General features: G+C 45.8%; 1 protein-coding gene across 6 annotated transcripts in view; it reads right to left on the bottom strand.

The window, feature by feature from the left end:
• PLEKHA2 (pleckstrin homology domain containing A2) overlaps nucleotides 1-17,996 on the bottom strand; it is an 81,964-nt gene that overhangs the window by 35,752 nt on the left and 28,216 nt on the right. For all 6 annotated transcript variants that reach the window (XM_072776533.1, XM_072776530.1, XM_072776535.1 and 3 more), the window contains one exon: nucleotides 4,598-4,654. In XM_072776533.1, the coding sequence (XP_072632634.1) occupies nucleotides 4,598-4,654 (57 nt within the window). The remainder of the gene's footprint in view (nucleotides 1-4,597; nucleotides 4,655-17,996) is intronic.

The following is a 17,996-nucleotide window of genomic DNA, read 5'->3' as shown; positions in this document are numbered from 1 at the left end:
TCAGTCCAAAAGTAAAACGACTGAAATCCTTTTGAATATTTTATAGCCAATCATATTAATGAAGGACATGGTTATATTCTGATATGTTCACCATAATGTGAGGTGAAGGCCTTAGGGCCTAACGAAAGCCATTAAAGAGTCCTAAAAAACAAAGATTTAGGCAAAGGTGCAACCACCTTTCTGAGTTCAGTCACAGATTTGGGCATGTCTTTTTTTTTTTTTTTTTTAAAGATTTTATTTATTTATTCATAAATGCTGCAAAAGCTCTACGGGGAAAGTAGGACCTAGCTTCTATGGGGAAAGTAGGACCTAGCTTCCTTTGTACTTTATTAATATTTTTTCATTTATTTTCTTCAACTCTTTTTTTATTAATTGCTTAATTTTATTTTTTTATTTTAAAAAAGATTTTATTTATTTATTCATGAGAGACACAGGGAGAGAGAGAGAGAGAGGCAGAGACAGGCAGAGGGAGAAGCAGGCTCCATGCAGGGAGCCCCACATGGGACTCGATCCCGGGTCTCCAGGATCACACCCTGGGCGGAAGGCAGCACTAAACCACTGAGCCACCTGGGCTGCCCCTGGGCATGTCTTCACTACTCCCAGAAACCACTCACCAGAGCTCCATGACATCACAAGTTCTGGTCCCTGTACTCCCTTGTTTTTTGGGCTTTGGATCAGGGGATTGTATCAGAACCACAGCCTTTATTCTGGTTGTGTCTGACGTTCTGATGTGTCAGTGACTCATTTTCTTGCTCCTTCCCTCAGCATCCACGTTCCTTCTACGGTCCTTGTGCCTGTAACACCTGCGTGTCCCACCCTCAGTTCTTGTGTCATTCTGACCATCAGAGAACTGCCTGGCCCCTAGAACCCACTCATCTCATGGCTTCCTTTCTATTTTAAGCTTTAGAGTGGTTTTGAAAAACTGGGCACTCTGAGACCCTCTCTGACTTACTAGGAGACTCACCTCTTTCTCCCAGAAACTGACATTTATCACTGACCAGAGAAAGCCCCACTGGCAGAGACTTTTCACCAGATTGGATGACAAATGGTCCACTTTGACCACAACTTATTAGCAGCCTCTCCTGAGCGAATGCTGCTGGCATGCAGATTACAACTGAACCTAAGAGATCACCTGACTTTTCATTTGTTCTTATATGTTAATCTAGTTTTCAGCCGGGGGACGTGGGTGATTACATGCACGCACATCTATAATTTGCCTCATGCCCAACCGCTGAAGGATTATTTGGCAAAGCAGCTAGCTCCTTGCTGAATCAACAAGACATCAGTTCTAGTTCTGCCTGTAGGCCGTTTAGCAAGGGTAAGACCTTCAATGTCTGTTCAGCTTCCCAATTAGCAAAGCCAGAGTGCAATTACTAGTTCCCTCCTTATAATCACAGAATGGCCAAGCAGGAAAATGAAATCATATCCACCTATGCTGTGTCCCTGAGGGAGAAGGGCCAAGGTATGGGCCTCATTTACTATGGAAAAGAAGCTCTGGCCTTCCCCTCATATGCAGGGGGCTGTGGTGGGAAACTCCCTCCTCCCTGGGAGGTTTAAGCCCTCTGGCCTCCAGCCCACCTCACACTGGTGATCAGACCAGACTGTGCAGCTTCATTCAGATGTAGTGAAGGCACAGAGGATCCTGAAATAGTGTGGCTCACAGACTAGCTATAGTGCGGATGGCCAAGTGCTACCATCTGCACGCCCTAAGGTGGCCACAGTCAAGTAGCTACATAGCAGTGGTTGACTAGTGGTCCTGGGTTATGCAAGCAATGAGGCGAGGTTAGGATGTGAGGAGTGGAACAGGCTCGGGTCACTTATACTGACGCAGACAAGGCCATTCTACAGCTCAACAGTCTCTCAGGAACTTGCTCTTATCAGATCAAACACAGACCACAGGGAGCAGCAAACTCATCAGTCGCAGGGCACTGCTAGCCAGCCCCATCCTGTCTACCCCTGGCCGGAAGTGCAGCTGGGGCCCCTCTAGCAGAAGCAGCAGCAACAGAATAAGGTCTTGAAGTTCTGGGGTAGCTCTGCCCCAGTGTCCAGGGTGACTCTGCCCCATGAGGCGGCATCAAGAGTAGAGGGAAAAAAAAGTCAACTACACAGAATGACTAGAAAGGTTCCAACCAGTGGTCTCTGGACCACTGGAGGTGGTCCAGTCACCTCATTCACTGGAGGTCAGTGAGCCCTGAAATTACAGGCAAAACCAGGGTGTGTAGACACATGTATAATTTACCTGGAAAAGGAACCCACACTCTTCATCCAACACTCAAAAGGATCTGTGACCACCACCCATCCCCCTCCCCACCACCACAAGAAGTTAAGAACCAGTGTGCCAAGAAGGTCTTCCTTATAACTAACTGAGGATAATGCCCTGACAAGGCAGGACACAAGCAGGGGGTGGGACACTGGAGCCAGCTGCACAGAAGAGAAGAGCCATCAGGTGAGGTGGGAAGGTTGTGGCAGGAAGGCCACTTTCCATCATTTTCTAATTTGCCCCAAACTTGGTTCTGCGGCCATCCATGCCCTGGCTGACATTAAGTCAAGGACTTTTTTTTTTTTAGTATTTTATTTATTTATTCACAAGAGACACAGAGAGAGAGAGAGGCAGAGACATAGGTGGAGGGAGAAGCAGGCTCCCTGAGGGCAGCCCGATGCAGTACTCAATCCCAGGACCCTGGAATCACACCCTAGGCCAAAGGCAGACACTTAACCACTGAACCACCCAGGTGTCCCAAGTCAAGGACTTTCACCTCTGCTGGCCTTTCTGAAGGAACCCATCTTCCCAACACTAGCCCTCAAGAGTGAGCTACAGAAGAACACCCCTGCAAAGACCACACATAGCCATGAGCCAGGTCGATATCATGGTGAAACGCTTTACTCTGGGAGGGGCTCCCCAGGGCTTAACAAGAAATAAGCTGGAATGTTGAATTTGATGCCAGTACCACCACTAAGTGTGTTTCTGGGAAAACCCCTGCTTTCTGGCACTGGGTCAGGCAGGAGTTAAAGGCTGTCAGCTCCATGTAACCTGACCCTGGGGCAGCTGTGGGTTTTGCAAAACACCCACCCAGGCCTGCATCTCCCAGGAAGGGCTAAAAGGCAGGTCCATCCTTTCTAAATGAGGCAGCCTCCAAAGCTAATTCTAAAAACCCTCATCTGAGCTGCATTTATAAATCATGATTCAGCAGGAGATTGTATTCACTAGTCCCGAGTCAAAAAAAAAAAAAAAAAAAAAAAAAGTCTCCCAAACCCTCTCAAACAGGAGAAGGTTTGGAGTTTCACTAATAAAGAGGTTCTCTGCTCCCCCTCTCTGATTCTGTTCCTCCAAGCCTCCTAGAGAAAGACCTAACAAGCCCACAGCAAGACCGGACAGGAGAGGGGAAGGCCCAGGCCTCTGGGCCGCCTGGCCCCACAGGCAGCCACATCTCTTACCACAAGGCAAGCGCAAATTGCCCACAGCTGTGCTAGCAAAACTTCGCTTTAAGCCCTGCCCCCTTCCCCCTAGGTCATTATCTCCGCTCAAACCCTGCCCTGCATCTTCTTTCTCTGTACCCAGCTGGGTCTTCCAGCACTGTCTGCAGCCCTGCAGCCGCCTCAACCTCCAAACACCCCCTGGCCAGCTGCGATGGAAGGCTGGACACCAGGGTTCCCAAAGTTCATTTATGAAAAGGAGCCAGTGATCATTCAGATGAGGGCCCCCCCACATGTACCTTGTCTCAACCCAAGGGTGGGAGAACATGGACAAGGAAGCAGAGACTCCCCAAGAGGCCTGAAGCGAGGGGTGCGTAGGGGGAACAGGACTTCCGGAACCTCAGTGCTGGCTGGGAGCCACCTGGCTCTTCTCACTGGACAAAGAGTTCCTCTTTCTGGCAAGGCTCTAAATCCCCAGCCTTTTTTATCTCTGCTGCATCACAGGTCAGCACTGGTGCCTGTTCCAGGGAGGGGTCCCTAAAAGAAGCTAAATTCAGCAGCTACGTGTGGGCATCATCGACCAGCTTGCAGCCCCCATCCCCCTGGGGGCTCAGCTCCGAAGATGGGCTGCCCTTGCTCCATCTGCACTAATTGGACCAGGGATGGCCTGCCGGCCCGTTTGCCAGACTCTCCAGCGGGCATCTGGCTAGTGAAAGGTTCTCTGACACAACTGAGTGCCTTCCTGGGGCTCTCCTAGCCTTCCCTCCACAGTAATCCTGTCCAGGTGTTAAATAATCCAGCACAGCTTCAACTCTTTCTGAGCTGCTACTATTGAACAATACCCCTTGGGAGAATCTCCTATAGTCAATGGGGGGTTTTGCCATTGGCTGCTTGGTGTACCCCCAGCACCTCTGCCTCCTTGGCAGGAGCTAGGAGCATTGCTGCGTCCATGATGTATTCCAGGAGTAGGAGACTTCAGGCTTACCCTCCAAGAACCTGCTAACCACACTCGGTACATCCCTGGTCAGCAGCATAGCTTCCAAAGGCAAACATAAGGACAGGGGAGCACTTCACTGTCCATTCAACACACCCAAATACTAATGCCCGAAGAATTAGACATTCTTTGCTTAGATACTAAACATACTTAGAGACCGTGAATCCCCAGACTCCATGTGAACATTACCTTGGAGATGTAGGTCAGCTGCAAAGATCCAACGGCTCCTGCTCCAACAGCCAGGTTCTGAAAGACAGGTTTTTCATTTTAAGAAGTATGATGCTATAGGAGGCAATGGGAACAGCACTAGGAGTAAGAAGACCAAGTCTAGTCCTGGCTTTGCAACTCAAGCAAGCCACTTACATTCCTTAGCTCATCTTCCTCTGTAAAACAGTGATAATTCTTGCCATGGCTGTACTTACACTAACCTTACCCTTGGCCTTACTTACTATAGCAGGATGTGTTCTAGGACAGTGGTTCAAAGTGTGAGCTCCACCATTTGGCAGTGAATAAGCTCCTTAACCACTAAGCCCCACTCTTCCTTTCTGTAAAAATAGGGAGAATAGCAGTTCCTACCTCACAAGGCAGTCATAAGGATGAGTTAATACGTTTAAGGGCACCTTGGAATTGTCCCTGGTACATAGATGACTCTCAACAAGTATTAGCTATTCTAGTCTTTCCTTCCTGACTGCTCTGGTCTCTTTGTTGGCTTGGTCCTGCTTTATGCCACTTCAAATTCTTTTTGTAATAAACAGGGTACAGATCCACACAATACAAAATTTTTAAAAGTTGTTTAGTTTATTTCTCAGGATTATTATGAGTGCCAACTGGAATGATGTCTGTACACTGTAAAACACAAAGCAAACGTTCTATCAAAAAAGCAAGAAACTCACAAGCACCTTGTCAGGCAATGTTCTGCCTTGGCACAATGTCCTTGGATTTCTCATTTCTCCACTGTCAGAAATGAAGTAATGAAGACCCAAGGATGACAGCATACCAAAGAAATGACCAATATTAGAAACTTCAGCTGTGGAGTTTCTTATTTATAACCTGGAAAATCCACTCCCCCATGGACCTTGAGAACCGGTCTATGGGTCCTGGTGATCTTTAAACTGTTGTATAAGCCTCAGAAAATAACCTTGAAGCCCCCATTACCTGGAGTTATTTCAAAGCAATAAACAGAGATGAATCTTGGATAAGGAGAATTTAGTAAATTTCCTAAATGGTTAGCAGTGAAATAACCTGTCATTCCAGGAGACTGCCCTTACGAAGTATCTTGGATGGTAGTGAAGAACCCTTCTTGGCCCAAGCTATCTGAATTAACACGCATCACGTGAAGCAAATGCAAGGTGTGAAGTTTTCTATACATGAGAAAATGGGTGGGGATAATGCCACAATAAAAGGATTCTCAGGGCCCTTAAATTTTAACGTAAGAAATTCAGAAAGGATATAGTCCCCTATAACCCCCCCTTTTTTTTTAAATCAAATTAGGCCATAAATCTAAATGCTGACTTTGAGAAGCCACATTAGCATTTCAAATATGGATGATCTGATTTACTTTTTTTTTTTTTTCAAATACACAGTGATTGCATTTTATTTACTTTTAAGGAAACCTCTATTGAGTAAAGAGAGATAGGCTCTGTGCCCTTCAATCAGAGTCCAAAAAGGAGCCACAGGCTACTCCAAAAGGCCAGTGTGCACCTGACACTGCCCCAAGGAGAATGTGGACCACTTTGGGCAGACACCTCCACACAGAGTAAAGCTGCCTCCTGGGACACACAAAGCCACCGGCCTCTGCCAAACACTGAGCACCTGGCCCACTCCCAGCCTCCATTTGGCACTGGAGGAAAGTGGGGGGATTTGTGAGGGGATTTGTCCAAGGTCACATAATTGGTGGCAGAGCCTGAACTAAAGCTCAGGTCTCCTGACTTCAACCCAATGCTCTAGAAGCAACACAATAAAATTTTAAAAGCTTGAGCTGTTGGAATACTAGCTGTGACATTATCACTCTATAACTGCAGGCAGGTTTCTTTACCTATAAAAGAGGGACAGGAAACCCTATTTCATAGGCTTGTTATGAGAATTCCATGAAAATCTATAAGGAGAGCCTAGCCCATGGCGGCTCCTCTCCCTGGCCCACAACGCTAATTACAAGATGCAGATGCCAAGTCTCAGGGCTGGTCTTGCACAACTCACTCTCATCACCCCAAACCACAGCCCAAAAGCCTCCAGAGCCCTATCTGGAAGTATGAGTGATGAAGTGGGACTTGGGGAGCCATTCGGACACTAACCCACATGTAATGACAGATATGAGCCGATCAGATTTCAACTACTTCATCCCCTCCGCCCTCCAGAGGTGCTCCACCCTCAGTCCCCTGACCCCCTTCAGCTCTCCCACTGCAGAAAGACACTGAAGCAGTTCTCCTGGCCCAGTTACCTGGGGGCGGGGGCATCTTCACCTCCCTCCCCCACAGCCCACCCCACAGTCTGCTCCTAGGCTTACATGTACATCCTCTCTACCATGAGAAGCCAAGAAAATATGATGAAGTATCTGTAAATGCAGTTTCCCCCATCTTCCTCCCCACCCAGGGGGAGATGAATGACAGGAGAAAACAGCTCCAGGATCACTGAGCCTTGATCTCAGTAATGGTTCAGTGTCCACTCCAATTACTGGACCTAGGAGATTAATGGTGACAGCTCGCTGCCAGGGTGGCAGCCCCAGGCAGAAACTTCCTGGTCAAGGAAGAATGTGCCAACATGCCTGAGCTAAGGACCTCGGCAGCCAGTTGTCAGGCCAGGAGCGCCAAGAAACAGCATGTGGGGAGGGGCAAGGTGTCAAAGCCTGTGCAAGCTGCCTTTCCAGGATGTGGCACCATCTCTTCCAAGGAAAGGACAAGAGGATCTATCTTCACAAAGCCTTCTCCAGGCTGCAGTCTGACCCTGACCCCTCCCATCTCGGAATTCATGAACACCAATTCTCCAACTGTTGTGCACATCAGAATCTCCTGGGGAGCTTGCTCAAAAAGACCCAGGCTTAGGCCTCACCCAAAACATACTGAATCAGAGTCAAATGGAACATGCACATTTTTTTAAATGTTCCCAAGTAATCCTTACACAGGTCCAAGTTTGAGAACAATGGGTCTACATGACAAAAATCTAGCCCTTGATTCTGATTGGGGTGTATTTTTGAGTTTAAGCCTCTTCTTACTAGATTTTAAACACACTGAAGACATGAGTAGAATCTTATTCCTCTACAGAGCAGACTCCTCAATTTTTATTTATTTATTATTACTTTTAAAAGACTTATTTACTTATTTTGAGAGGGGCTTGTGGGTGGCTCAGCCAGTTAAGCATTTGCCTTCAGCTCAAGTCATGATCCCAGGGTCCTGGGATAGAGAGCCCCATATCGGGCTCCCTGCTCAATGGGGAGCCTGCTTCTCCCTCTCCCTTTACTGCTCTCCTTGCCTGTGTGCTCTCTGTCAAATAAATAAAATATTTTAAAAAATATTTTGAAAGAGAGAAAGTGCAGAAGCAGGGTGGAAGAGCAGAGGGGGAAGGAGAGAGAATCTTCAAGCAGACTCCTCGCTGAGGGCAGAGCCCAACTTGGTGCTCCCTCCCAGAACCACAAGTTCATGACCAGAGCAGAAATCAGAAGTCAGACGTTTAACTGCTTAACTGACTAAGCTACCTAGGCACCCCTGAACTCCTCAGTTTTTAAATGAAAACACTATTTGCATGGTGGAAAGTTCCCAAACCAGTCCATTAAAGCCTGCTACATACAGAGTACCGAAGACCTCCCATCCACCACTGGTGAATGACATTTCTTTGGAAAGACTTGCCCATGTTTTGAACGGGGCTGTCACTTGAGTTTGCAGTTCCCATGACCTCAGGCAGGGTTTCTTAGGGATGGGAATTGGGTGGACTGGGCATAAAAGGACTGAGACCCAACTGCAAGAGGGTCAAGGGTTTGGGGAGAGAGACAGGAAACATCTGAAATGAGAGCATCTGAGCAGATGGGGAGTGAAGAAAGGCTGGTGGGATGACTGCTCACGGGAACCACCCGCAGATATTCTTGAACAAACTAATACACACACCTCATTCCCAGGGCTTTAACTGATCTGGGGGAGGGCCCAGGCACCTGTATGTTTTCCAAGCTCCATGGTGATTCCATGGTGTGGCCCGTTCTGAGGACCACTGCTGCACACGCTGGCTGGTCCTGCTGACTATGCACCAGAGATGCAGCAGCTGCTGAGAAAGCCACGCTCAGCGGCAGCCCACAGGCTGAGCCCTGCTGCTGTTACTGCACCAGCAGTAAACAGGGAGGAGGAGAGGGCAGGGCCATGGCAGGGAGAGGGAAAGGGGATTCCAGGGCCACGTGTGGCTGGCAGCAATTTTACGTGAGGATGTCTGTAAGCCGGGAGCATTCTGAATTTTCTGGAACAATGCAGGGCACCAGGCGGGTTCTCATGAAATGACTGACAGTTTTTATGAAGACACTGCCAACGTCTTGCTTTTTGCTCAAGTATTCTCCTGCCACCAAGGACCTCAAAGGAGTTCCCACTCCCTGAGTGGAAAGCGTAGGGTTTATTCTCTTCCATCGCCAAGGAAGGAGCTGAGATGCCCACACAGAGATGTGACAAACCTCCCATAGTAAGCCTTCTTTCCAGAAGTAACATTATCTCTTGTTGAAATAGAAAATTTTACCCACGTGTCTCCTACTCCCTTTCTCATCTTCTACTGAGAGTAACAAGGAGCAGAGAAATGACCAACTACAGAGTCATAAATTCACAGAACACCACCACAAACAGGTTCTGGTGATCCCTCATCATTGGCCACATGAGTCCTCTAAGGCTCACGGTGGGAAAATGACTTCCTCAAGGAGCTGAATCAGTCTGGTCCTTTGGCAAGGCATAGCTTGAGGAAGGAAAAAAAGAGACTGATGTATATTTAAGTCTGTTTTGGCCCAGGCCTGCTGCTAGGTCCTCCTGTGCATTGTCACTTAATCCTAACAATCCCATTTTACAGATGAAGAAACTATGGACAGAGCAGGTAAAGCAACTTGCCCAAGGTCATACACACACTGAGTAGTCAGGCTAGTATTCAAACCCAACTCTTCCTGACTCTCCAATCTCATGAGCCTCCTCTTTACACCATGCCACCCCCCATGAGACAATCCTTCAAATGTACAAGGACCTGCTTATTATCTAAGAGTTGATTATCAGTGAAAGGTAAATAAAAGAGCAGGACCAGCAGGGTTACACCAAAAGAGGCCCTATACAATTGCACAAGCTAGGCAGGGCAGGAACTGGTCAAACTGGCTCTTGGGTGCCAAACTCCCAAAGACCAGGAATTCAGAATGGAATTCTGAATCTTATATCTGAATTCTTATGTCCCTCCATGGTACTGAGCAGAACACATCAGGCAGTCAAGACCAGCATGCTGGTTAACGAGTGAAAGCAGGAGGAAGGGACTGCATATGGAAATCCCACAGCTAGGCCATGAGCCAACATGGCTGCCCATGGGCCAAAACCACATCTCAAACCACCAGAAGCCAAGGCTAGACACAGACTCTCAGAAAAGAAAGATTTTCCCAAGAAGAGCTGGGTGATGGGAATGGAGGGGAGAGCATAATTCCTTCTGCCCCACATTCCACAGCCCTCATCCCAGAATGGGAGAAAAACTAAAAAGAACATAACCAAGCTATTCCCAGGCATGAGGTGACCCTGACAGTGGCCTGACCTGCTGCTGTGATATGAAACACATCTCCTCCCCTCCCCTCCATTCTATAGCTATACTTCCTGATAATGTGAAATGCCCATGGCTACTCTCCTCATTCTCTAGTTCAAAATATGCATTTAACCTTTGCCTTCCAGAGAAGTCAACTCTATCATGAACTGCTATGTTGGTGCAATGCTTGTGTTCTATTAACTGGATGCCTCCTTTCTGTTGACTGTTGACATGCATCAGCACTGGCTTCAGCCAGGATGGACTTCATGATGGGTAAGCAAGCCTCTTGGACACCACATTCCCAGTACCTTTATTTCCTTCCCCCAGTCCTGGTGATAGTAACCTAAAGACACCGTCCAAGACCCAGGCTCTAGATAATCCCCAGGACATGTTCAGGTTCCAGGACTCCAACTACTAGCCACTGTAATGGCATTAAAACCTTAAACTCAATAAGGTCAGTCCTTCACCCCTGTGCTCAAGGCAGCCTCCTCCACACGTGCCTCAAACTCAGGAGTCATTTCCCCTCCATCCTGGAATTGGCTCTGTTCCCCAATGCCCTGCATTCTCTCCCAGTCAGCCTGGCACGAACTCTCCGACTGCTCTCCTTCACCCTCCCATCAGTCACCAAGCCAGACATTTTCTTCCTTCGTGTGGCCTCTAGATCTGCCCCTTCCTCTCTACTCCCTGTGCACCACTGCTGCTGACATTCCAGGAAGCCCTAGGATAAATGCCTTGCCGTTAGCAAATGACATCTCAGTGATACTTTAGAGTTATGCAAGCATTTTCACATACATTACTCTATTTAATCTTCACAACAACTATGTCAGAGATAGAGATAATTAATATCATTACCCCTATTTTACAGATGAAGACACGAGGCTAAAAAAAAAATGGGTGTTTCCTTAATTAAGGTACACATTGCACGTTGTCCTGCACTCAGCAGATACAAACACAGAGAATGGGCTCAGGAGCAAAATCTAGTATGCAGCCCCCTTCCATATATACAGTTTTCCTGCTTTGCCTTAGAGAAATTATTTGAATAATAAAATGGCATTCTTGGGGCACCTGGGTGGCTGAGTGGTTGAGTGTCTGCCTTTGGCTCAGGTCGTGATCCCAGGGTCCTGGGATCGAGTCCCGCACTGGGCTCCCTGCTTCTCTCTCTGCCTGAGTCTCTGCCTCTTATGTCTCTCAAGAAAAAATAAAATATTTTTTAAAAAAGGCTTTCGTTTGTATATAAATAGTTACATTAACACATAAAATAGATATATACAAGAGATATATCAAATATATCTGAAGGGTGAAACCTCAAAGCAAAGCATTAACAATATGACCAAAGGCAAACGTTAAGAAAACTTAGAACAGTTTTACCGCCATTCCACCTTGGTAAAGCCTCAGTTGAAATTCACAGCTTCCCTCTTCTTTAGTTGGTTGGACTTTAATATCAAGGAGCACTAACTACAAACACGATTGTCCCAAAGCGCCTCAGTTTTCACTTCCTTTTAATTTAGACAAAGTACCATCTTGTGATAAAGAAGATGATGATTTTTTTTTAAGACATACAAGATTACTATAGTATTTTATATTAATTCTCAACAAATCCATACATAATTTCAATTCTAAAAACATTAACTGGATAATAACTTTCCCTTCGCATTATGGTGTATGTACAGATCTGTCGCTTGAAATCTTCCTTTAGAATTTTTTTCCCCCAAAGGAATTCTGCATCCTGCCATTAACACAGACAATATGGACAAAGGTGTGCCAGAAATTCTACTTAGCCCTTGCGATCATCTGACTACATGGAACGTTACTATGCCAATAACACAAATTGCATGACTGATAAACACTTTGCTCAAACAACTGCTGAAGATCTGAAAATTATCAATATGCTTTTATATGCAGAGACCATCTCTGGATAGATACACAAGAATGTGGTGATGTGGGTTGCCTCTAGTTAGGGGAGTATGTGGCTGGCAGACGGGACTGGAAGGGAGGAACTTGTCACCAGATCAGCTGTCCCACATTTTTAATTTTGTACCATATGCATGTATTGGCTATTTTTTAAAAACTTATCTTACCGGTTCTTGGCATTTTGACAGAGTGAAGCATACGATGTAGAAAAAAAATTTTTTTAAGATTTTATTTATTCATGGAGCGAGAAAGAGAGGCAGAGACATAGGCAGGAGAAGCAGTCTCCCTGCAAAGAGCCTGATGCTGGACTTGATCCCAGGACCCCAGGATCACGACCTGAACTCAAGGCAGATGCTCAACCACTGAGCCACCCAGGTGCTGCAAATCTTTTAAATCTTAATGGATTTCAGCCAAATTTTGCTCAAGGAGGCTTCAAACAAAAAAAAAAAATTTTTTTAAATACCAATTTTCACCTAGCCTTTAACACAAAAAGTTGTCTGTTTATATGTTCTATATATTGCTATCATGTTTCTATATTCTTTGTACTAAAATATCCAAATAGCCAAAATTTTAAAAAATAAATAAATAAATAAATAAATAACCAAATAGCCAAAATAGCCAAATATCTACCTTTTTGTCAACACAGCTAACGCTCCTTGCCCCTTTCAAAAAAAAAAAAAAAAAAAAAACTGCTTTCAGGTTTAAAAAAAAAAAAAAATAGGCAAAAGGACTCTCACTGCGGCCTCAGAGTTAAAAGGAGAGATATGATCTTTCTGAATGTTATGATCCATAATTCACACCATGGCCTTTGGAAAGTAAAAGCACCTCAGTATTTTTTTGGCAATAGAGAGAAAATACACTTTACAGAGTAAATTTGACAAGAACAACCATCTACTACAACAGCACTTTCATGCTTCTGTTTATCCTTTGTTCAGGGCTATATAATTTAGTCTTGCAATTACTTAGCCAAGTGGGCATCACAAGGGTGGAAGATAAGCATTGCTGTGCAACTAAAACATAGTCACTATAGGTCACTGTAATAAAGTAGAGCAGCCTAACTAAGGTATTTTAGCTCCACTCTCATGATAGGGACCAACATTAAATTAAAATACAGGTGCTGGTGCTATAATATCATAGTAATGTTTTCAGGGAAATCTAGCCAATGTTTGTTTCAATTCAAGAACTATTTGCATGCTTGATACTGTCAGCATATTGATTTTTAGATGCATTAGCCAAATCAGTGGCCATAGCAATAATATTGAAAGTTTCCATTTATAGGGGTCCTTTTTAGCTAATGGGTTTCATCCCATATTGGTTTGGTGTCACCACTACCTGTATCAAAAACCTGGATTTTGGGGCACAGGGGCGGTTCAGTGGTTGAGCGTCTGCCTTTGACTCAGGCATGATCCCAGGGTCCTGGAATCCAGTCCTGCATTGGGCTCCCTGCAGGGAGCCTGCTTCTCCCTCTGCCTATGTCTTTGCCTCTCTCTCTGTGTCTCTCATGAATAAATAAATAAAATCTTTTTTAAAAAATCTGGATTTCTTTGAGTTGATACTTTGTTGCATCAACTCTAAATTCTGTCAGACATTCAGGGCTGTACCTGGTTCATGCATGCTGAGCTCTGATGTACACCTGCTGTATGTCCTATGACCAGATATGGTTGCTGTGTCCACCATGTGTGGCACCCACAGCTCTGCTTCAGAGCACAGCCTTCAGGCTACTGGAGCTATTTTGCCATTTATGGAGCTGAAACCATTGACTGTCCAGTGGAGCAAGTGAAAGCCAATTTCCCTTGGACAACTCTGAGGCCTAACTTACTGTGAGCCCCACTACAGCATCAGGCTGAGGCCTACCCTTTACCAACTTCTGCTTGAGTCAGATCCTTGTCTGGCTTCCTCTGCTTTCCTGTCCTGCGTCCCAGCTCTTTTGAAAGTTTCCAGAGAACATTTCCTTAAGAACTTGCCACAGGGGCACCTGGATGGTTCATCAGTTAAGCATCAGACTTCAGGCTCAGGTCATGATCTCAGGATCCTGGGATTGAGCCCCAATGTTGGGGTCCCCACTCAGCAGAGAGTCTGCTGCTCTCCCTCTCCATCTGCTGCTCCCCTTACTTATGCATGTGCACTCTCGCGCGCGTGCTCTCTCTCTCTCTCTCTCTCCCCCACCCCCTCAAATAAAGAAGCAAAATCTTGAAAAAGAAAAAGAAAGAAATGAGCACAAATCCTTATCTCGGTGCCTGATTCCCAGTCTTGGGATCTTCTTTTAGAGAACCTGACCTTAAACCTCATCTAACAAAGCAAGCTCACCTCCCTCCTTGGTGCTGCCTCTGCTCCCACATGACTGCTGCTCCCTTCACACAGAAATACACTCCTCTTCCCCTTCAGCTCTGCTTGGGACAGGTTGCATAACAATCAAATGAGATATTGTAAGAAAACAAATCCAAACCTATAAAATGCCCTATAAATGGAAATCACTTGGTGATTACTTGGTGGTAATGATTTATCTCACTCATCCTTTCATATCTAGCACCACCCCCTCCATGAAGGGTGACCCTCACTCTCCCTGCCACATTTTTTTAAATCATCCATCTTCTCACCTACAGCATACACTCCATGAAGGCAAAGATGTGATCTATTCACTGTTGGAACCTCAGCATCTATACTGGTGTATGGCACACAAGATGTATTTAGTAAATACAAGTTAAGCAATGTTGCTACACTCCAGGAGTTTATTGTTAGCCCATCAGAAGTCAGGGGCCAAAAGCCATGTTAAAGATCATCTAGAGGGCCTCTAGCCCAGAGAAAACAAATAACTTACCTAATGTACAAAATAATTTCATGGCAGAGCCAGAATCTGATCCTTGATCTCTTATTTCCCAGACCTGAGAACTTATAAGACTCCACCTTGAGGTCCCACATTTCCCTAGATGGGCAGCCCAGAGGAAAACTACAACCCCTCTCCTTTAACCAAACTATTGGCATCTGGGCCATTCAACTCAACAATAACTTATCTTGCTATAAAGATGCACCAAGATTTTTAGCAGCACAGTTGTGTGTGCTGTGTTCATCTCTCCAACTAAACCTTAAGCTTCCCGGTGGCAAAGACATCGCTGAATTCACCTCCCACGTGGTCCCCAGGACTCTCAACTGGGATGAGCACAAACATCACCAGTGGGAGGAGGCAGGCACAGATGAAGAGCGCAGACACTGGAGTCACACAGGCCTGGCACCAACTGCAGCTCTATACTTACCACCTGTGTGACCTCAAATGAAGGTGACCAACTTCCTGTGCCTTGCAGAGTACTTCCAGCAGGATAATGGTCCCTGAGTCCCAGGATTATTGAAAAGACTTACTGAGATAAAATACTCAAAGAATTCTGCACTCAGGAACCATAACCAACAGTTAATAATAACAGTAGTAGCAGTGGCAGTGGTGGTAAAGACAGGCTTCATAAACACCAATTACCCAAGTAGCTTCAATAGGCAAAGATCAGAGACGTGGGTTGAGAGAATCCAATGCTGCTTATGAGTGACTATTAACTAAAATGCCATAGCTGGCGTCTCCCTTTCCCTATAAAAGTAAAATGGTCAGTGACTAAATGTACATCCATGTCTTGCTCCTCAGGGAGAGACCAAAACCCCCCAGTTTGGGGGCAAGTGGGTGGCTCAGTGGTTGAGTGTCTGCCTTTGGCTCAAGGCATGTTCCTGGGGTCCTGGGATCGAGTCCTGCATCAGGCTCCACTTAGGGAGCCCGCTTCTCCCTCTGCCTATGTCTCTGCCAATCTCTCTCTCTCTCTAACTCTCTCTGTCGTGAATAAATAAATACAGTCTTAAAAAAAAAAAAAAAAAAAAAAAACAGTTTGCTCTTGGGGATCATCACCAATCCATCTTCTCCTGACTCCTGGATTTGCCCACCTCTGCAGAGCTTTCACTCAATTGAGGCCCAAGAGAGCAATGTCAAGCACTCTGCATTCATAAAGGCCTCCCTTCTGATGGACTCTCCAATTGGTCCTCTTTTAGTGTGTTCAATCATTCAGTGAGCACACACTTACTAAATGCTAGGCACTATAGATCAAAACCTAAGCCAGATGAGCACCCTACCCTCTGAGTGTCCTCTGGCCCCTCTTTCTTAATCAGAGACCACCTTCAAAAACTTTACTGCCTCCTAAGCAACATTAACATGATGGTCTCACTATCAGCAATAAAGGCAGGGAATCTGGAGTCAGATTGCCAGCTTTGGAATTCTGGCTCTGCCACCTTCTTATTATGTAACTGTGGGCAAATTCTTCCCCTCTCTGCCTCACCCACCTCACCTTTAGAATGAGGACAACAATACCTACCAATTAGACTTGTCAGAATGAAATGAAAACTCAACGAAGTCTTTAGAATAGTGCTTGCCACACAGTAATAAATGTTCACTAGTACTATTTTACAACTTATAAAAATATCCACTCTCAAATCTAGAGTGGCTATCTGGCCATTAACAACCAAGAGCTAAGCCAGCAATGGGAGTAAAATGTTCTGAACCATTGCTATGTCGCATCAGGACTCTGCTTTTTTAGGCATATGCCAAGCCAGCTGAAATCTCTGCTTCCAGGGAAAATGTAAAGACTCTCCACCAGTGGCCACAAGTTCTATCTGGTAACTCAAACTCAAAGAAGGCTCTAGTTCAAAGAGCATCCTGAAGCTGAGTCAGCAGGGAAGAGCAGGGAGCTGCCCTAGGCAGAGTGGGGACCTGTTGAAGAGGCTGACTCTAGAGATCCCAGTAAGGATGCCCACAGCAGAGCATTCAAGGTCAGTGCAGGTTCTGGAACCAAAGAACAGTCAAATCAGTGGGCAGGACACAAGGGAAATCCCAACATCTAGCAATATTTGAAATCTGAGATGGTGACAACGTGGACTGGGTATCTGTCACTGACAGCAAGACTCTTGGCCTGTGGTCCAGGATGTGAAGAAGGGTCCAGCTATCAGAGGAGGTAGCTGGCAACAGTTAGTCAGGATTCCCTAAGCAAGTGAATTTGGATTAAGAATAGTCCTAGCAGGAAGCATGGCAGTAAGCAGGTAAGTCAAGACAAAAATACTTTCAAATTACCCTAGCTAATATGACAGGTAAGTGGGAGAAGGTACACAAAGGGAGAAGAAGGGAAAGGAAATGATAAGACCCAGAGACCATAAGTCACTCGGGGCTCACCCCTGGCATGCCAAGTCTACTAGCAAGAAAGATTTGATCTCAAGCTCCTCCAACAGTGCTACTTCCTTTCACACTAGATTTGCTGACCCAGCTATGGGCACCTATACAGAGAGCAAAGGCAGAGAAAATTATAGAAGAAGAAGGCAAATCCAAGACCAAAACATTTTAAGAGGCAACCATTCCAGGCTAAGTCAAGGATGTCAGTGTCCATATGTAGGTTTCATGCTGCGGGCCTAGCACTTCAGATGAAACTAATCAAAAGAAGGGTTACCAGGGATGTGGGGTGACACATGGAGCACAGTCCTATTTAGGGTTAAGTCTTTCCTGGAGAAGGTGACTAGTGGTAGCTGACCTGAGCTATATCTGCATTTTTTCTCAGTCATCAGATGTCAAATGCTAAAGACCTCTAGAGGGTTAGTCCCTGGATAATGACCTAGAGACTCACAGGAATCTTTTTCCACTGCACATCCACCCACTAACACTCAGACTTTCCTCTTCCAGAGCCGGATCTCAGCCCCACACCCCTCCCTGCCACAACATGGCTATGACCCATGAACTGGACTTTCAGAGGCCAAGCTGGTCTTTGGGGCCTCAGTTCACCAAATTGCCCCAGGGCAGGGGGAAGGAAAGAGCCAACAGCACTCACAGCATCAGAAAAAAAAAGAAAAAAAGATTTGAGACTTTTTCCCATACCAATGACAACTCCAGAGGTTCCCAGGCCCAGCAATAGGAAGTAGGAGGCCCCGTCTTTGTGGCAGG

Source organism: Canis lupus, chromosome 15 (genome assembly GCF_048164855.1).
Source record: "Canis lupus baileyi chromosome 15, mCanLup2.hap1, whole genome shotgun sequence".
In the NCBI taxonomy this organism is placed as follows: domain Eukaryota; kingdom Metazoa; phylum Chordata; class Mammalia; order Carnivora; family Canidae; genus Canis; species Canis lupus.
This window is presented reverse-complemented; position numbering and strand designations above follow the sequence as displayed.